This window comes from Tachypleus tridentatus, chromosome 4 (genome assembly GCF_004210375.1).
Source record: "Tachypleus tridentatus isolate NWPU-2018 chromosome 4, ASM421037v1, whole genome shotgun sequence".
Taxonomy (NCBI): Eukaryota; Metazoa; Arthropoda; class Merostomata; order Xiphosura; family Limulidae; genus Tachypleus; species Tachypleus tridentatus.
In genome coordinates, this window is record NC_134828.1 from 10,708,395 (window position 1) to 10,729,034 (window position 20,640).

General features: G+C 32.9%; 1 protein-coding gene and 1 long non-coding RNA gene across 4 annotated transcripts in view; one reads left to right on the plus strand and one right to left on the minus strand.

Moving 5' to 3' along the window:
- LOC143248559 (uncharacterized) overlaps positions 1–4,131 on the plus strand; it is a 58,240-nt gene extending 54,109 nt beyond the window's left edge. For all 3 annotated transcript variants that reach the window (XM_076496996.1, XM_076496998.1, XM_076496997.1), the window contains 2 exons: positions 1,531–1,729; positions 2,599–4,131. In XM_076496996.1, coding sequence (XP_076353111.1) covers positions 1,531–1,724 — 194 coding nt within the window. In that variant the 3' untranslated portion in view covers positions 1,725–1,729; positions 2,599–4,131. The remainder of the gene's footprint in view (positions 1–1,530; positions 1,730–2,598) is intronic.
- A 10,834-nt stretch (positions 4,132–14,965) lies between these two features.
- Positions 14,966–19,828, minus strand: LOC143248227 (uncharacterized). Its single transcript, XR_013026825.1, has 2 exons — positions 19,719–19,828; positions 14,966–15,905 (listed from the first exon to the last, which is right to left on the minus strand). It is a non-coding gene; the product is annotated as an uncharacterized LOC143248227 (long non-coding RNA).
- Positions 19,829–20,640: the final 812 nt, after the last annotated feature.

Below are 20,640 nucleotides of genomic sequence, written 5' to 3' on the forward strand. Positions count from 1 at the left end.
AGAGATAGTATGTAAAGTGTACCACAGATAACAAAGATAGTATGTAAAGTGTACCACAGATAACAAAGACAGTATGTAAAGTGTACCACAGATAACAAAGATAGTATGTAAAGTGTACCACAGATAACAAAGATAGTATGTAAAGTGTACCACAGATAACAAAGACAGTATGTAAAGTGTACCACAGATAACAAAGATAGTATGTAAAGTGTACCACAGATAACAAAGACAGTATGTAAAGTGTACCACAGATAACAAAGACAGTACGTAAAGTGTACCACAGATAACAAAGAAGTATGTAAAGTGTACCACAGATAACAAAGACCGCATGTAAAGTGTACCACAGATAACAAAGACAGTACGTAAAGTGTACCACAGATAACAAAGAAGTATGTAAAAGTGTACCACAGATAACAAAGACAGTATGTAAAGTGTACCACAGATAACAAAGATAGTATGTAAAGTGTACCACAGATAACAAAGATAGTATGTAAAGTGTACCACAGATAACAAAGATAGTATGTAAAGTGTACCACAGATAACAAAGACAGTATGTAAAGTGTACCACAGATAACAAAGATAGTATGTAAAGTGTACCACAGATAACAAAGACAGTATGTAAAGTGTACCACAGATAACAAAGATAGTATGTAAAGTGTACCACAGATAACAAAGATAGTATGTAAAGTGTACCACAGATAACAAAGATAGTATGTAAAGTGTACCACAGATAACAAAGATAGTATGTAAAGTGTACCACAGATAACAAAGACAGTATGTAAAGTGTACCACAGATAACAAAGACCGCATGTAAAGTGTACCACAGATAACAAAGACAGTATGTAAAGTGTACCACAGATAACAAAGATAGTATGTAAAGTGTACCACAGATAACAAAGACAGTATGTAAAGTGTACCACAGATAACAAATACAGTATGTAAAGTGTATCACAGATAACAAATACAGTATGTAAAGTGTATCACAGATAACAAAGGCAGCATGTAAAGTGTACCACAGATAACAAAGTATGTAAAGTGTAGTGTACCACAGATAATAATGACGTATACTGATCTATTTACTATTACGAGAAGACTTAGGTACAGGACAAATATGTTTCAGTTGTCCAATAAAAATACAGTATTTCTGTTCTGGTTTGGTACGTTTAGATATATATATATAAATACCAAAATAAACGGTATTAGTTTACTTAATAAAGTCAGTTCACTGAAAACTGGTGTTACTATTTAGTGTAGTTTATTGATGGAATTGTTGTTTCTTATTAGTAATAGGTAATACCACTAGTGAAGTGTTAACTCAGCCGTTCTGCACATAACGTGATATCCGCCAAAAAAAAAAAAAAGTTTGTGGTCCAATATAAAGAGAGAAGTGGATTGTAGGTGGCGTTGTAGAGTTGTCTTATGACAAGTAAACCTCATTAATTGTGCTTCGTGAATCAGGAAACGATATTTATTGTCTCTGTATATAACACAATGTGTTACTACCGATTGATTGGTCTATAAATATTCCAGATACTAATATTGATGTAAATCAGATGGGGCAAGCAGAAATTCGGCAACTGGTATGTCATCTTATTACCAAACCCAACTGTGGGGGCGAAACGATGGAGCCTCCTCTTCTAGAACCACCTCATCTAGCGACTTATATAGAAAGATGCAGAACACTGCCGTCCTACTTGCTCCGTTCAGGAAATAAAAGACCTTAAAAATGGTAAGTCAGTGCCTTCAAAATATTTATACGTCACTTGTGACGCACGTATCTCATTAACGTTTAGTTTGAAAAGTGAACGTTTCTTCCTGTGTCATTTGTTCCTTATTTTATGTAACTTTTCAAAATCTGGTTGCATACGCTTTATTTCTACTAAATTATACACCAAACGAAAGAGAACTTTGTTGTTGTTTTTTGAGCAAAGTCACAATGGGTTATCTGCGTTCTGTCTAACGCTGGGAATTGTGCCAAGAATTTTGGTATTGTAAGTCCGGAGACTTGCCTCTGCCTAAGTGGTACAAACGATTCTCGGAAATTATCATATTATGATGCACAATTTTTTCTAAGAACTATATCTGTTATATCCAGTGTCGAAGAGGCCTTTCACAGAATACCAAGGTTTCTCAGGCCTGCTCAGGTATACAAACATAGTAGAGGTTGGGAAACTATCTTATTTATATCAGGAAGTTTTATGATCACCATCGTGTGACTAGATTAAGTTCATGAAATGTAATTCCTCATCGGTTTTATTTGTGTACCTTCCTGTAAGACATACTCAACACATCAAGTTATTCTGTTGTGACCAGTACCTTCCTGTAAGACATACTCAACACATCAAGCTATTTTGTTGGGACCAGTACCTTCCTGTAAGACATACTGACTTGTTTGTTTCTTCCTAATAGCTTTTAGACATAACTTGTTCAATTCCTCCATGTGGCTTGGCTCAGCAGTAGGTTTACGACTCTAGAAATCGGGTTTTATAAATCATGGATAGACCACTGTGTAACTTGCTCAACAATAAATAAAACAAACTTGCATGTCAGTCTTTGTTCTCTGTAATAACATTGCTATTTTCATCGACTTCTTTGCAGGTCATCTAACATCTACCTATCCCAGGAGTAGCTCGGAACAGCATATAGATAAACCATAATCCAGAAAAGACAATGTTTCGTGTTCTAGTATAAACACGGTTAGTTGCCCAGTGCTATAAACCAGCCACACCTGTCATTGGTCACATAATAGGACCTAGTGACGGGATGACCCCACCCAGGAATGTTGGCAGACCGAAGACATCAATTTAAACGTGTAGAATGATTGTAAGCAGCTGTTCCAGGGGACGTTACTGGACCAAGGTCGGTTTCAGTCAGTTGTTGCTGTGGTGACGAGAGCCACTACTTACTGAAACTGCAAGACAAGTCGTCTTTAGGGAAATAGTTCGTAAAGTAGCCCCAAGTGAAATGAATGGATGTAAAGAATGCTGCTGATTAGTCACAGATTTGGTAGAAAAAGGACATTTTTAGCTGGTATTAAAACCTAATAACACATCTTCATAATAATTCGCAGTTTTATCTTAGCACTGGGTCACTATTACACCCTTTAAAAAATTATTCTAAGTGATTACCTAAAGTCCTTATTTTGTTATTTTAACCAAAGTTATAGTCTTGTTGGAAGGCTCTACTTTCGTCATGATGGAACCCAAATTACAACTTTGTTTGGAAGGTCCAACTTTCATCACTGATGGAATATAAATTACAACCTTGTTTGGAAGGTCCAACTTTCATCAATGATGGAATACAAATTACAAACTTGTTTGGAAGGCTCAACTTTCTTCAGTGATTACAATTTTGTTTCGAATGACTTAACTTTCGTCACTGGTGGGACCAAAGTTACTTTTTTTTGTGCAAGTAACTACTTTCATTAGTGGATAATCAAAAGTGATAATTTCGTACCGATATTTTTATTGCACAGCTTGATATAGAAATAAATGGAAACAAAAAGACGTAGAAATCGGGGAAACGTTCTTTAACCTTATTGTTTGCATTTTGATCTGAATGTATTACGTATTATTTATCAAATAGTTTATCTGAACAAGTAGTGCAAAACATGAAAGAACTGCTGTCAGTTCGTCATACGATTACAGTAAAGACTAGATTAGGGTTAGCAGTAATATGGACACACCTGAGAATATTATGGTTAATGTTTCATTAAATGACAGATTTAGATTAGCATGAACTACGAGGGTTAGGGTTAACAGTAACATAACCAATATTAAAAGGGTTAGAGATAATATTAACATAAATTCACGTGCTTGGTTTGTCATTACATTTGCTCTATTACTGAGTAATTTACGAGACAAGAAAGTAATTTATCTTATAGCTTCGTGTCAGTAATATTTAAGTAGTACAATATTTTGTTAAGCTTGTTTAATGTTCCCTCTTATAATAATTGTTAATATTTTACGACGAATAACTTCCCGGATGTCATAAGTTAACTTTGATATATACTTGATAACAAGAACTCGAGTGAACAAATGTAGCTAGCTTGTTATGAGATAAATTTATAATAGTAAAGGGTTTTGTAACATATTCTTGAATAAGACAATTCAATAAAATTATCAAATTGTAGAAGTGACGTGTGAATTTATTTTATGGATCTCATGGGATTCGTACATAAAACACGTAACAATTTGAAAATAATGTGTGACGGCAGCCGATAAAGTGTAATATAAAGTAGGCCTAGTTTACTATTGCTTCGTAAGGAACTTGTTAATAACGGTACTGAACCGTAAACGTCATTATAATTTAAGGACGCGATAGAAATATACAGGAGGGAATTCATTCGATTCAGTGGAGTCTTGTCTTTATACGTAATGTCTTTCAGTCTATTATTCGTTCTAGCGGTGAGGTCAGGTTTTAAATAACAAAACCTGCTACAATATAGTTGGAATAGCCATCGACAGTAGACGGTCATTTCCCTGTTTGTTTGTTTTTACGAATTTCAGTGTCAAAATTATGTCCTTCTGGACATAGTGATTTCAGTACGTGGACAACACTTTGGATATTTTTAATGAATCAAATCAATTAGAAAAAATTTCAAAAGTATTTTAACAGTATGCTACACAACAACATACATGGAAGATATAAATTTGCATTTTGAGACATTTTAATACCAGAAAAGGAAATAAAACGTTTGATTTAGATGAATCGCAAACATGAATTACCTTCAATATCCGAATGTTACATTCCAAAACTGTCTTTGGACTACTATACTACAGAGGTAAATAGATTTAGAACGCGAGAATATCAGGTTAACGTATATCTTGTACACATGTATTCACACTTAAAGATTGTGTATGTATCTCGATATTCAAATCCCTGAAAATAATATATATGATTTTTTCTTTTCCCGGACAACCACCAGAGGTCTTCAAACACCAGAGATGGACATTAGAGAGCAACCAGACTCGTTAAATACAATATATTTTTTTAAATAAAGAAAGATTAAATGTATTCAATATATTTGTATATATAAAGGAAAAGATATATGATAAAATATTTATTTTAGTTACAAATAATATAATACACATCGGATACAGTAGTGACACTACAGAATATACTACACATCGGACACAGTAGTGACACTACAGATTATAATACACATCGCACACAGTAGTGACACTACAGAATATAATACACATTGGCTACGCTAGTGACACTACAGAATATAATACACATCGGACACAGTAGTGAAACTACAGAATATAATATACATCGGATACAGTAGTGACACTACAGAATATAATACACATCGGACACAGTAGTGAAACTACAGAATATAATACACATCGGATACAGTAGTGACACTACAGAATATAATACACATTGGCTACACTAGTGAAACTACAGAATATAATACACATCGGACACAGTAGTGAAACTACAGAATATAATACACAGTAGTGACACTACAGAATATAATACACATCGGACACAGTAGTGAAACTACAGAATATAATATACATCGGATACAGTAGTGACACTACAGAATATAATATACATCGGATACAGTAGTGACACTACAGAATATAATACACATTGGCTACACTAGTGAAACTACAGAATATAATACACATTGGCTACACTAGTGAAACTACAGAATATAATACACATCGGACACAGTCGTGAAACTACAGAATATAATACACATCGGACACAGTAGTGACACTACAGAATATAATACACATCGGACACAGTAGTGAAACTACAGAATATAATATACATCGGATACAGTAGTGACACTACAGAATATAATACACATCGGATACAGTAGTGACACTACAGAATATAATACACATTGGCTACACTAGTGAAACTACAGAATATAATACACATCGGACACAGTAGTGAAACTACAGAATATAATACACATCGGATACAGTAGTGACACTACAGAATATAATACACATCGGATACAGTAGTGACACTACAGAATATAATACACATCGGACACAGTAGTGATACTACAGAATATAATACACATCGGACACAGTAGTGACACTACAGAATATAATACACATCGGATACAGTAGTGACACTACAGAATATAATACACATTGGCTACACTAGTGAAACTACAGAATATAATACACATCGGTTTTAATAAAATCCTGTATAATTAATAAATCTAACCACATGAGTTCCTTAACCACTAGCCAGGTCTTGTTTCAATAAAATCCTGTATAATTAATAAATCCAACAACATGGGTTCCTTAACCACTAGCCAGGTCTTGTTTGAATAAAACCCTATGTAATAAATAAATCCAACAACATGGGTTCCTTAACCACTAGCCAGGTCTTGTTTGAATAAAACCCTATGTAATAAATAAATCCAACAACATCAGTTCCTTAACCACTAGCCAGGTCTTCTTTCAATAAAACCCTATGTAATAAATAAATCCAACAACATGGGTTCCTTAACGACTAGCCAGGTCTTGTTTGAATAAAACCCTATGTAATAAATAAATCCAACAACATGGGTTCCTTAACCACTAGCCAGGTCTTGTTTGAATAAAACCCTATGTAATAAATAAATCCAACAACATGGGTTCCTTAACCACTAGCCAGGTCTTGTTTGAATAAAACCCTATGTAATAAATAAATCTAACCACATGAGTTCCTTAATCACTAGCCAGGTCTTGTTTCAACAAAACCCTATGTACTAAATAAATCTAACTACATGAGTTCCTTAATCACTAGCCAGGTCTTGTTTCAATAAAACCCTATGTAATAAATAAATCTAACCACATGAGTTCCTTAATCACTAGCCAGGTCTTGTTTCAATAAAACCCTATGTACTAAATAAATCTAACCACATGAGTTCCTTAATCACTAGCCAGGTCTTGTTTCAATAAAACCCTATGTAATAAATAAATCTAACCACATGAGTTCCTTAACCACTAGCCAGGTCTTGTTTCAATAAAACTCTATGTAATAAATAAATCTAACCATATGAGTTCCTTAATCACTAGCCAGGTCTTGTTTCAATAAAACTCTATGTAATAAATAAATCTAACCATATGAGTTCCTTAACCACTAGCCAGGTCTTGTTTCAATAAAACCCTATGTAATAAATAAATCCAACAACATGGGTTTCTTAACCACTAGCCAGGTCTTGTTTGAATAAAACCCTATGTAATAAATAAATCCAACAACATGGGTTCCTTAACCACTAGCCAGGTCTTGTTTCAATAAAACCCTATGTACTAAATAAATCTAACCACATGAGTTCCTTAATCACTAGCCAGGTCTTGTTTCAATAAAACCCTATGTACTAAATAAATCTAACCACATGAGTTCCTTAATCACTAGCCAGGTCTTGTTTCAATAAAACCCTATGTAATAAATAAATCTAACCACATGAGTTCCTTAATCACTAGCCAGGTCTTGTTTCAATAAAACCCTATGTACTAAATAAATCTAACCACATGAGTTCCTTAATCACTAGCCAGGTCTTGTTTCAATAAAACCCTATGTAATAAATAAATCTAACCACATGAGTTCCTTAACCACTAGCCAGGTCTTGTTTCAATAAAACTCTATGTAATAAATAAATCTAACCATATGAGTTCCTTAATCACTAGCCAGGTCTTGTTTCAATAAAACTCTATGTAATAAATAAATCTAACCATATGAGTTCCTTAACCACTAGCCAGGTCTTGTTTCAATAAAACCCTATGTAATAAATAAATCCAACAACATGGGTTTCTTAACCACTAGCCAGGTCTTGTTTGAATAAAACCCTATGTAATAAATAAATCTAACCACATGAGTTCCTTAATCACTAGCCAGGTCTTGTTTCAATAAAACCCTATGTAATAAATAAATCTAACCACATGAGTTCCTTAATCACTAGCCAGGTCTTGTTTCAATAAAACCCTATGTAATAAATAAATATAACAACATCAGTTCCTTAACCACTAGCCAGGTCTTGTTTCAATAAAACCCTATGTACTAAATAAATCTAACCACATGAGTTCCTTAATCACTAGCCAGGTCTTGTTTCAATAAAACCCTGTTTAATTAATAAATCTAACTACATCAGTTCCTTAACCACTAGCCAGGTCTTGTTTCAATAAACCCTATGTAATAAATAAATCCAACAACATCAGTTCTTTAATCACTAGCCAGGTCTAGTTTCAATAAAACCCTATGTAATAAATAAATCTAACCACACGAGTTCCTTAACCACTAGCCAGGTCTTGTTTCAATAAAACCCTATGTAATAAATAAATCTAACCACATGAGTTTCTTAACCACTAGCCAGGTCTTGTTTCAATAAAACCCTATGTAATAAATAAATCTAACCACATGAGTTCCTTAATCATTAGCCAGGTCTTGTTTCAATAAAACCCTATGTACTAAATAAATCTAACAACATCAGTTCCTTAACCACTAGCCAGGTCTTGTTTCAATAAAACCCTATGTACTAAATAAATCTAACAACATCAGTTCCTTAACCACTAGCCAGGTCTTGTTTCAATAAAACCCTATGTAATAAATAAATCTAACCACATGAGTTCCTTAACCACTAGCCAGGTCTTGTTTCAATAAAACCCTATGTACTAAATAAATCTAACCACATGAGTTCCTTAATCACTAGCCAGGTCTTGTTTCAATAAAACCCTATGTAATAAATAAATCTAACCACATGAGTTCCTTAATCACTAGCCAGGTCTTGTTTCAATAAAACCCTATGTACTAAATAAATCTAACCACATGAGTTCCTTAATCACTAGCCAGGTCTTGTTTCAATAAAACCCTATGTAATAAATAAATCTAACCACATGAGTTCCTTAATCACTAGCCAGGTCTTGTTTCAATAAAACCCTATGTAATAAATAAATCTAACCACATGAGTTCCTTAATCACTAGCCAGGTCTTGTTTCAATAAAACCCTATGTAATAAATAAATCTAACCACATGAGTTCCTTAATCACTAGCCAGGTCTTGTTTCAATAAAACCCTATGTACTAAATAAATCTAACCACATGAGTTCCTTAATCACTAGCCAGGTCTTGTTTCAATAAAACCCTATGTAATAAATAAATCTAACCACATGAGTTCCTTAATCACTAGCCAGGTCTTGTTTCAATAAAACCCTATGTAATAAATAAATCTAACCACATGAGTTCCTTAACCACTAGCCAGGTCTTGTTTCAATAAAACCCTATGTAATAAATAAATCTAACAACATCAGTTCCTTAACCACTAGCCAGGTCTTGTTTCAATAAAACCCTATGTACTAAATAAATCTAACCACATGAGTTCCTTAATCACTAGCCAGGTCTTGTTTCAATAAAACCCTATGTAATAAATAAATCTAACCACATGAGTTCCTTAATCACTAGCCAGGTCTTGTTTCAATAAAACCCTATGCACTAAATAAATCTAACAACATCAGTTCCTTAACCACTAGCCAGGTCTTGTTTCAATAAAACCCTATGTAATAAATAAATCTAACTACATGAGTTCCTTAATCACTAGCCAGGTCTTGTTTCAATAAAACCCTATGTAATAACTAAATCTAACAACATCAGTTCCTTAACCACTAGCCAGGTCTTGTTTCAATAAAACCCTATGTACTAAATAAATCTAACAACATCAGTTCCTTAACCACTAGCCAGGTCTTGTTTCAATAAAACCCTATGTACTAAATAAATCTAACAACATCAGTTCCTTAACCACTAGCCAGGTCTTGTTTCAATAAAACCCTATGTACTAAATAAATCTAACAACATCAGTTCCTTAACCACTAGCCAGGTCTTGTTTCAATAAAACCCTATGTAATAAATAAATCTAACCACATGAGTTCCTTAACCACTAGCCAGGTCTTGTTTCAATAAAACCCTATATACTAAATAAATCTAACCACATGAGTTCCTTAATCACTAGCCAGGTCTTGTTTCAATAAAACCCTATGTAATAAATAAATCTAACCACATGAGTTCCTTAATCACTAGCCAGGTCTTGTTTCAATAAAACCCTATGTACTAAATAAATCTAACCACATGAGTTGCTTAATCACTAGCCAGGTCTTGTTTCAATAAAACCCTATGTAATAAATAAATCTAACCACATGAGTTCCTTAATCACTAGCCAGGTCTTGTTTCAATAAAACCCTATGTAATAAATAAATCTAACCACATGAGTTCCTTAACCACTAGCCAGGTCTTGTTTCAATAAAACCCTATGTAATAAATAAATCTAACAACATCAGTTCCTTAATCACTAGCCAGGTCTTGTTTCAATAAAACCCTATGTACTAAATAAATCTAACCACATGAGTTCCTTAATCACTAGCCAGGTCTTGTTTCAATAAAACCCTATGTACTAAATAAATCTAACCACATGAGTTGCTTAATCACTAGCCAGGTCTTGTTTCAATAAAATCCTATGTAATAAATAAATCTAACCACATGAGTTCCTTAATCACTAGCCAGGTCTTGTTTCAATAAAACCCTATGTAATAAATAAATCTAACCACATGAGTTCCTTAACCACTAGCCAGGTCTTGTTTCAATAAAACCCTATGTAATAAATAAATCTAACAACATCAGTTCCTTAACCACTAGCCAGGTCTTGTTTCAATAAAACCCTATGTACTAAATAAATCTAACCACATGAGTTCCTTAATCACTAGCCAGGTCTTGTTTCAATAAAACCCTATGTAATAAATAAATCTAACCACATGAGTTCCTTAATCACTAGCCAGGTCTTGTTTCAATAAAACCCTATGTACTAAATAAATCTAACAACATCAGTTCCTTAACCACTAGCCAGGTCTTGTTTCAATAAAACCCTATGTAATAAATAAATCTAACCACATGAGTTCCTTAATCACTAGCCAGGTCTTGTTTCAATAAAACCCTATGTAATAAATAAATCCAACAACATCAGTTCCTTAACCACTAGCCAGGTCTTGTTTCAATAAAACCCTATGTACTAAATAAATCTAACAACATCAGTTCCTTAACCACTAGCCAGGTCTTGTTTCAATAAAACCCTATGTACTAAATAAATCTAACAACATCAGTTCCTTAACCACTAGCCAGGTCTTGTTTCAATAAAACCCTATGTAATAAATAAATCTAACCACATGAGTTCCTTAACCACTAGCCAGGTCTTGTTTCAATAAAACCCTATGTACTAAATAAATCTAACCACATGAGTTCCTTAATCACTAGCCAGGTCTTGTTTCAATAAAACCCTATGTAATAAATAAATCTAACCACATGAGTTCCTTAATCACTAGCCAGGTCTTGTTTCAATAAAACCCTATGTACTAAATAAATCTAACCACATGAGTTCCTTAATCACTAGCCAGGTCTTGTTTCAATAAAACCTTATGTAATAAATAAATCTAACCACATGAGTTCCTTAATCACTAGCCAGGTCTTGTTTCAATAAAACCCTATGTAATAAATAAATCTAACCACATGAGTTCCTTAACCACTAGCCAGGTCTTGTTTCAATAAAACCCTATGTAATAAATAAATCTAACCACATGAGTTCCTTAACCACTAGCCAGGTCTTGTTTCAATAAAACCCTATGTAATAAATAAATCTAACAACATCAGTTCCTTAATCACTAGCCAGGTCTTGTTTCAATAAAACCCTATGTACTAAATAAATCTAACAACATCAGTTCCTTAACCACTAGCCAGGTCTTGTTTCAATAAAACCCTATGTACTAAATAAATCTAACCACATGAGTTCCTTAATCTCTAGCCAGGTCTTGTTTCAATAAAACCCTATGTAATAAATAAATCTAACCAAATGAGTTCCTTAATCACTAGCCAGGTCTTGTTTCAATAAAACCCTATGTACTAAATAAATCTAATCACATGAGTTCCTTAATCACTAGCCAGGTCTTGTTTCAATAAAACCCTATGTAATAAATAAATCTAACCACATGAGTTCCTTAACCACTAGCCAGGTCTTGTTTCAATAAAACTCTATGTAATAAATAAATCTAACCATATGAGTTCCTTAATCACTAGCCAGGTCTTGTTTCAATAAAACCCTATGTAATAAATAAATCTAACCACATGAGTTCCTTAGCCACTAGCCAGGTCTTGTTTCAATAAAACCCTATGTAATAAATAAATCTAACCACATCAGTTCCTTAACTACTAGCCAGGTTTTGTTTCAATAAAACCCTATGTAATAAATAAATCTAACCACATGAGTTCCTTAACCACTAGCCAGGTCTTGTTTCAATAAAACCCTATGTAATAAATAAATCTAACCACATGAGTTCCTTAACCACTAGCCAGGTCTTGTTTCAATAAAACCCTATGTACTAAATAAATCTAACCACATGAGTTCCTTAACCACTAGCCAGGTCTTGTTTCAATAAAACCCTATGTAATAAATAAATCTAACCACATCAGTTCCTTAACCACTAGACAGGTCTTGTTTCAATAAAACCCTATGTAATAAATAAATCTAACCACATGAGTTCCTTAACCACTAGCCAGGTCTTGTTTCAATAAAACCCTATGTAATAAATAAATCTAACCACATCAGTTCCTTAACCACTAGCCAGGTTTTGTTTCAATAAAACCCTATGTAATAAATAAATCTAACCACATGAGTTCCTTAATTACTAGCCAGGTCTTGTTTGAATAAAACCCTATGTAATAAATAAATCTCACCACATGAGTTCCTTAATCACTAGCCAGGTCTTGTTTCAATAAAACCCTATGTAATAAATAAATCTAACCACATGAGTTCCTTAACCACTAGCCAGGTCTTGTTTGAATAAAACCCTATGTAATAAATAAATCTCACCACATGAGTTCCTTAATCACTAGCCAGGTCTTGTTTCAATAAAACCTTATGTACTAAATAAATCTAACCACATGAGTTCCTTAACCACTAGCAAGGTCTTGTTTCAATAAAACCCTGTTTAATTAATAAATTGTACTTGTTTTTATAAAGCCATGCGTAACCATTTTCATTTACACAAAGTGTATTAACAAAAGTCACACAGCAATATTTTACTTGTAGCTTGTGTTTTTTATTGTTGTTTTAATTTCGCACAAAGCTACAAAAGGACTATCTGTGCTAGTCGTCCCTAACGTAGCAGTAAGACTAGAGGGAAGGTAGTCATCACCACCCACCACCAAATCTTGGGCTACTCTTTTACCAAAAAATAGCGGGATTCACCGTCACATTTTAACGCCTCCGCTGCTGAAAGAACGAACATGTTTGATGTGACAGAAACTCGAACCCGCGACGCTCAGATTACGAGTAGAGTGCTTTAACTACCTGGTCATATCGGGCCCTTGTGGTTTGTATTTCATTCCACAACAACTTAAAAGAATTAGAAAGAAATTGAAATGTCGTGATAATTCGTATGAAAACGTGACACAAATACTTTCAGTTTTATCATATAAGCCTTTTCCTTAGAAAGCAGTTAGATTAGAAGTGTTTAAAATTCAACTAGAGTTCTGCTGAAATGTCTGAGAACTTTGTTTCAATTGTTTAAAATCACAACAGAAACAGCTCGTTAAAATGGGAAGTAAACGGATATATATACAATATTTTCAAAACATCACAATAGGTTATAAAAGTTTAATAAAACTTTAATGGACTTTACTGTTTTATATCGGTTGGTGTTTCGGTTTTTATAATACCAAAGTAAAAACATTTGAGTTTACTTGAACTGTTTAGATTTAATAACATTTCACAAACTGAATTATGAAGTTATTAACTACACTAGAACTGGAAAAACGGATTTTGAATTTTCCAATCGTTGGTTATCAAGTTACACATTATCTTGTCTCAGAGCTTTCTTTATCATGACTCTAACCTCCCAAACTCACCCTCACGTTCACCGCTGACCACAGTAAGCCTGATGAAGATTACATATAAGTCATATAAGTTTTCAGAATGCATCGTAAATTAAACTAACAAGTTTGGTTGGGTTTATTTTGAATTTCGCGCAAAGCTACAAGAGGGCCATCTGTGCTATTCGTTCCTAATCTTGCAATGTAAGACTAAAAGGAAGGCAGCTAGTCATCACAACCCATCGTCAACTCTTGGGCTACTCTTTTACCAATGAATAGTGAGATTGACCGTAACATTATAACGCCCCCACGGCTGAAAAGGCGAGTATATTTGGTGTGACAAGAATTCGAACCTTTGACCCTCAGATTACGAGCCAAGTGACTTAATCACCTGGCCATGCTGGGCCTAAAGTAACAAGAGTCATTTTGATGCTAGACTTTCAAGCAAAAGTCATGATACCGACAAGAAATCAAGTGTGATTTTTCTGATTTATATTTGTGCTACTTTGGGCAGTTTTATTTCTCTTTTTCTTCTGGTATTTCATCAACCCTCCTCAGTGCTTATGTGCTTTTAAATTAAAAATAAAAGCAGTTGATAACAAACAGTTCAATTAAAAATTGACTTGAACCAGGAAATACCATATTTCTCACGTGCTAGCTAAGCAGAACAAGGGGAATCACACCTGGTGTTCTGCAACTATACTGACTGCACGTGTCCACGCGACCCAGCTGCTCGAGGAATCACGGTTTTCTACCATTGATTAACCATGGGTATCAGGTCAAACGTTTGGATATCTATGGGTAATCTCAGAATGAATGCCGAAACTCACCAGATGATGGCTCTGCTCTAGCCACTGAACAAAACAACGACTTCTGATTTAGCTTAAAAAACCTTTTTAAAAAAAATCATTATAGCGTACAGTAAGCTACGAAATTCCCTGCACGACACCAGTGCCCCTGGCGGTTCAGAAGCTCAGCAAACTATAGCACGTGACTTAGTGTAACTTTACTTCCTGTTGTACACAAAAATAATTGCCTTTCTTCATGTAGTGAACAAGATTATAATATAATTTCCTTCTCCTAAACAATAATCATTTCACGGAGCGTCCTTTCTGATTTCTTTATTCGCCAACAATATGTTATTTAACAGTTTCACATCTCCTGCACATTTATGAACTACAAGCGTGCAGTCATACTTTAAAAGAAATGCTTTGACTCAAATACTGCAGTAATTTAACAGTTATTAATAAGGCAGTTAGTTTAATTGTTGTCTCAACACAAGGATTTCACTTCGACAAAAAACGAAACTCATCACGTTTAAAATATCCGCTAACAATCATAATTAAAACAGGTCTCCCAAGCAGTGGTCTTCACCTAATCAGCTCTCCTGTGATGTTCATCTAGTTACCTCTCTTGTAGTGTTCATCTAGTTGTCTTTCCTGTAATATTCATCTAGTTGTCTCTCCTGTGATGTTCATCTAGTTGTCTCTCCTGTGATGCTCATCTAGTTGTCTCTCCTGTGATGTTCATCTAGTTGTCTCTTTTGTAATATTCATCTAGTTGTCTCTCCTGTGATGTTCATCTAGTTGTCTCTCCTGTGATGTTCATTTAGTTGTCTCTCCTGTAATATTCATCTAGTTGTCTCTCCTGTGATGTTCATCTAGTTGTCTCTCCTGTAATCTTCATCTTCTGTCATGTTTACCTAGTTGTCTCTCCTGTGATATTCATCTAGTTGTCTCTCCTGTAATATTCATCTAGTTGTCTCTCCTGTGATGTTCATCTAGTTGTCTCTCCTGTAATGTTCATCTAGTTGTCTCTCCTGTGATGTTCATCTAGTTGTCTCTCCTGTAATATTCATCTAGTTGTCTCTCCTGTGATGTTCATCTAGTTGTCTCTCCTGTAATCTTCACCTGGTTATCTCTTCTGTCATGTTTACCTAGTGATCTTTTGACGAAATCGCCACACTCAACATTTTAATAACCACTGTTAAACCTGTTTCTTCTGCGAACCAGTATTGGAATCATTCCAACTTTCCAGGAAGTTTTCCTATTCATAGTGTAACATGTATTATTATAAATTACAGTTTTACCTAGAGTTACTTACGAAAGAGAGAGAAGCATTCGTTACACAGCAGGAAATACTGTCCTCTAACAAGAACGGAATATTTAGAATCTGATTCTGTAATGTGTAAAATCCCAATAAAAAAAGGAGACATATTAAATTAGGAGCCGCAAAGGAAATTTTAACCTCTAAAACTGATAGTAAGGTACGAATAACAATATACTTTATGTTATACTTACATCACCATACACACGTGTACTTTGTTAGATTTACATCAACATACACACGTGTACTTTATGTTATATTTACATCAACATACACACGTGTACTTTGTTAGATTTACATCAACATACACACGTGTACTTTATGTTATATTTACATCAACATACACACGTGTACTTTGTTAGATTTACATCAACATACACACGTGTACTTTATGTTATATTTACATCAACATACATACGTGTATTTTATGTTATATTTACATCAACATACACACGTGTACTTTTTGTTATATTTACATCAACATACACACGTATACTTTATGTTATATTTACATCAACATACATACGTGTATTTTATGTTATATTTACATCAACATACACACGTGTACTTTATGTTATATTTACATCAAGATACACACGTGTACTTTATGTTATATTTACATCAACATACATACGTGTTCTTTTTGTTATATTTACATCAACGTACACACGTGTACTTTATGTTATATTTACACCAACATACATACGTGTTCTTTTTGTTATATTTACATAAGCATACATACGTGTACTTTATGTTATATTTACATCAACATATACACGTGTACTTTATGTTATATCTACATCAACATACATACGTGTTCTTTTTGTTATATTTATATCAACATACACACGTGTACTTTATGTTATATTTACATCAACATACACACGTATACTTTATGTTATATTTACATAAACATACATACATGTACATTATGTTATATTTATATCAACATACACACGTGTACCTTATGTTATTTTATGTTATATTTATATCAACATACACACGTGTACTTTATGTTATATTTATATCAACATTCACACGTGTACTTTATTTTATATTTACATCAACATACACACGTGTACTTTATGTTATATTTACATCAACATACATACGTGTACTTTATGTTATACTTACATCAACATACACACGTGTACTTTATGTTGCATTTACGTTAACATAAACACATGTAGTGTAATTTATGTTATATTTACACCAACATACATACGTGTATTTTATGTTATATTTACACCAACATAAATGTATATATTTACAAGTACATATACGTGTACTTTATGTTATATTTACATCACCATACACACGTGTACTTTATGTTATATTTACACCAACATACATACGTGTACTTTATGTTATACTTACATCAACATACACACGTGTACTTTATGTTATATTTACATCAACATACACACGTGTACTTTATGTTATATTTACATCAACATACATACGTGTACTTTATGTTATACTTACATCAACACACACACGTGTACTTTATGTTACATTTACGTTAACATAAACACATGTAGTTTAACTTATGTTATATTTACACCAACATACATACGTGTATTTTATGTTATATTTACACCAACATACATACGTGTACTTTATGTTATATTTACATCAACATACATACGTGTTCTTTTTGTTATATTTACATAAGCATACTTACGTGTACTTTATGTTATATTTACATCAACATATACACGTGTACTTTATGTTATATTTACATCAACATACATACGTGTTCTTTTTGTTATATTTACATAAGGATACATACATGTACTTTATGTTATATTTATATCAAAACATACACACGTGTACTTTATGTTATATTCACACCAACATACATACGTGTACTTTTTGTTATATTTACATAAGCATACATACGTGTTGCTTTTGTTGTTATATTTTACATCAACATACACACGTATACTTTATGTTATATTTACATAAACATACATACATGTACATTATGTTATATTTACATCAACATACACACGTATACTTTATGTTATATTTACATAAACATACACACGTGTACTTTATGTTACATTTACATCAACATACACACGTGTAATTTATGTTATATTTACATCAACATAAGCACTTGTAGTTTAATTTATGTTATATTTATATCAACATTCACACGTATACTTTATTTTATACTTACATCAACATACACACGTGTACTTTATGTTATATTTACATCAACATACATACGTGTATTTTATGTTATATTTACATCAACATACACACGTGTACTTTATGTTATATTTACATCAACATACATACGTGTACTTTATGTTATAGTTACATCAACATACACACGTGTACTTTATGTTATACTTACATCAACATACACACGTGTACTTTATGTTACATTTACGTTAACATAAACACATGTAGTGTACTTTATGTTATATTTACACCAACATACATACGTGTACTTTATGTTATATTTACATCAACATACACACGTGTACTTTATGTTATATTTACATCAACATACACACGTGTACTTTATGTTATATTTACATCAACATACATACGTGTACTTTATGTTACATTTACGTTAACATAAACACATGTAGTTTAACTTATGTTATATTTACACCAACATACATACGTGTATTTTATGTTATATTTACACCAACATACATACGTGTATTTTATGTTATATTTACACCAACATACATACGTGTACTTTATGTTATATTTACATCAACATACATACGTGTTCTTTTTGTTATATTTACATAAGCATACATACGTGTACTTTATGTTATATTTACATCAACGTATACACGTGTACTTTATGTTATATTTACATCAACATACATACGTGTTCTTTTTGTTATATTTACATAAGGATACATACATGTACTTTATGTTATATTTATATCAACATACACTCGTGTACTTTATGTTATATTCACACCAACATACATACGTGTACTTTATGTTATATTTACATCAACATACATACGTGTACTTTATGTTATACTTACATCAACATACACACGTGTACTTTATGTTACTTTTACGTTAACATAAACACATGTAGTTTGATTTAGGTTATATTAACACCAACATACATACGTGTATTTTATGTTATATTTACATCAACATACATACGTATTCTTTTTGTTATATTTACATAAGCATACATACGTGTATTTTATGTTATAGTTACATCAACATACATACGTATTCTTTTTGTTATATTTACATAAGCATACATACGTGTATTTTATGTTATATTTACATCAACATACACACGTGTACTTTATGTTATATTTACATCAACATACATACGTGTTCTTTTTGTTATATTTACATAAGCATACATACATGTACTTTATGTTATATTTATATCAACATACACACGTGTACTTTATGTTATATTTACATCAACATACATACGTGTTCTTTTTGTTATATTTACATAAGCATACATACATGTACTTTATGTTATATTTACATCAACATACACACGTATACTTTATGTTATATTTACATCAACATACACACGTGTACCTTATGTTATATTTATATCAACATACACACGTGTACTTTATGTTATATTTACATCAACATACACACGTGTACTTTATGTTATATTTACATCAACATACACACGTGTACTTTATGTTATATTTACATCAACATAAGCACTTGTAGTTTAATTTATGTTATATTTATATCAACATTCACACGTGTACTTTATTTTATACTTACATCAACATACACATGTGTCGTTTATATTTATATTCATACATTGGCCTCGAACTCTGCCCCAACCTCTGACCTCATCTCTCACTTACAAACAGTCGTGGCTCGCAGTGATGCGTTTTTGTCAGAAGGGTTGCCCTCGGAGTCAATCAACAATTATTCGAAAACGGTTAGAGTGCATGCGCAATGCAAGGGTGATATGGCGCCAAGCAGTCTAAAGCTCTTACCCATACAAACTTGGAATGAAGACCGTGGGTGTTCTTCAAAGTGGGAATTCCCAAACCGGGCGCAGCTACAAGTGCTCTGTTCAAATTAACATGTAACAGGCAAACACTTCACCGAATAAGAAACTGAAATGTTAGAAACACCTGTTTACAAAATACGATGAAACGTAGTAAAGACTGCACTAATTAGAAAGTGATATGAAATGGTTTAATGTAGTTAGCTCTGCTTGCTCATAAGATGTAAAGAAACGGTAAATTGGTCTTCCTTAAAATGAGAAAAAAAAAAAGTGAAACGTCGTATAAGAATGACGTTTCGCCACAGAGGTCTCTGTGACAGTTTCAAAATTATTCTTTGTTTGTTTATTTGTTAAGCACAAACCTACACATTGGGCTGTATGTGCTTTGCCCATCACGGATACTGAAACCCAGCTTTTTAGCAATGCCAGCCTTGGACTGGCCGCTGAGCTACTGGGAAGATTTAAAAGTGTTTGAGGGAAAAACTAAAATTTACAGGTGTAATAAAGACTCCGACTGGAAAACTTGAAAATTATTGAGCAACGTACGACGAATAAAATCTTCATAAAGTCTGATCTGTGATATTAAACATGGAGAGCGATTGAGTCTGTTTTTTTTTTTTTATGTGAGGGTGCTATATTGTTGTGATAAACTTTTGCAAGAATATTTGTTTCATGAAACTGAAGATA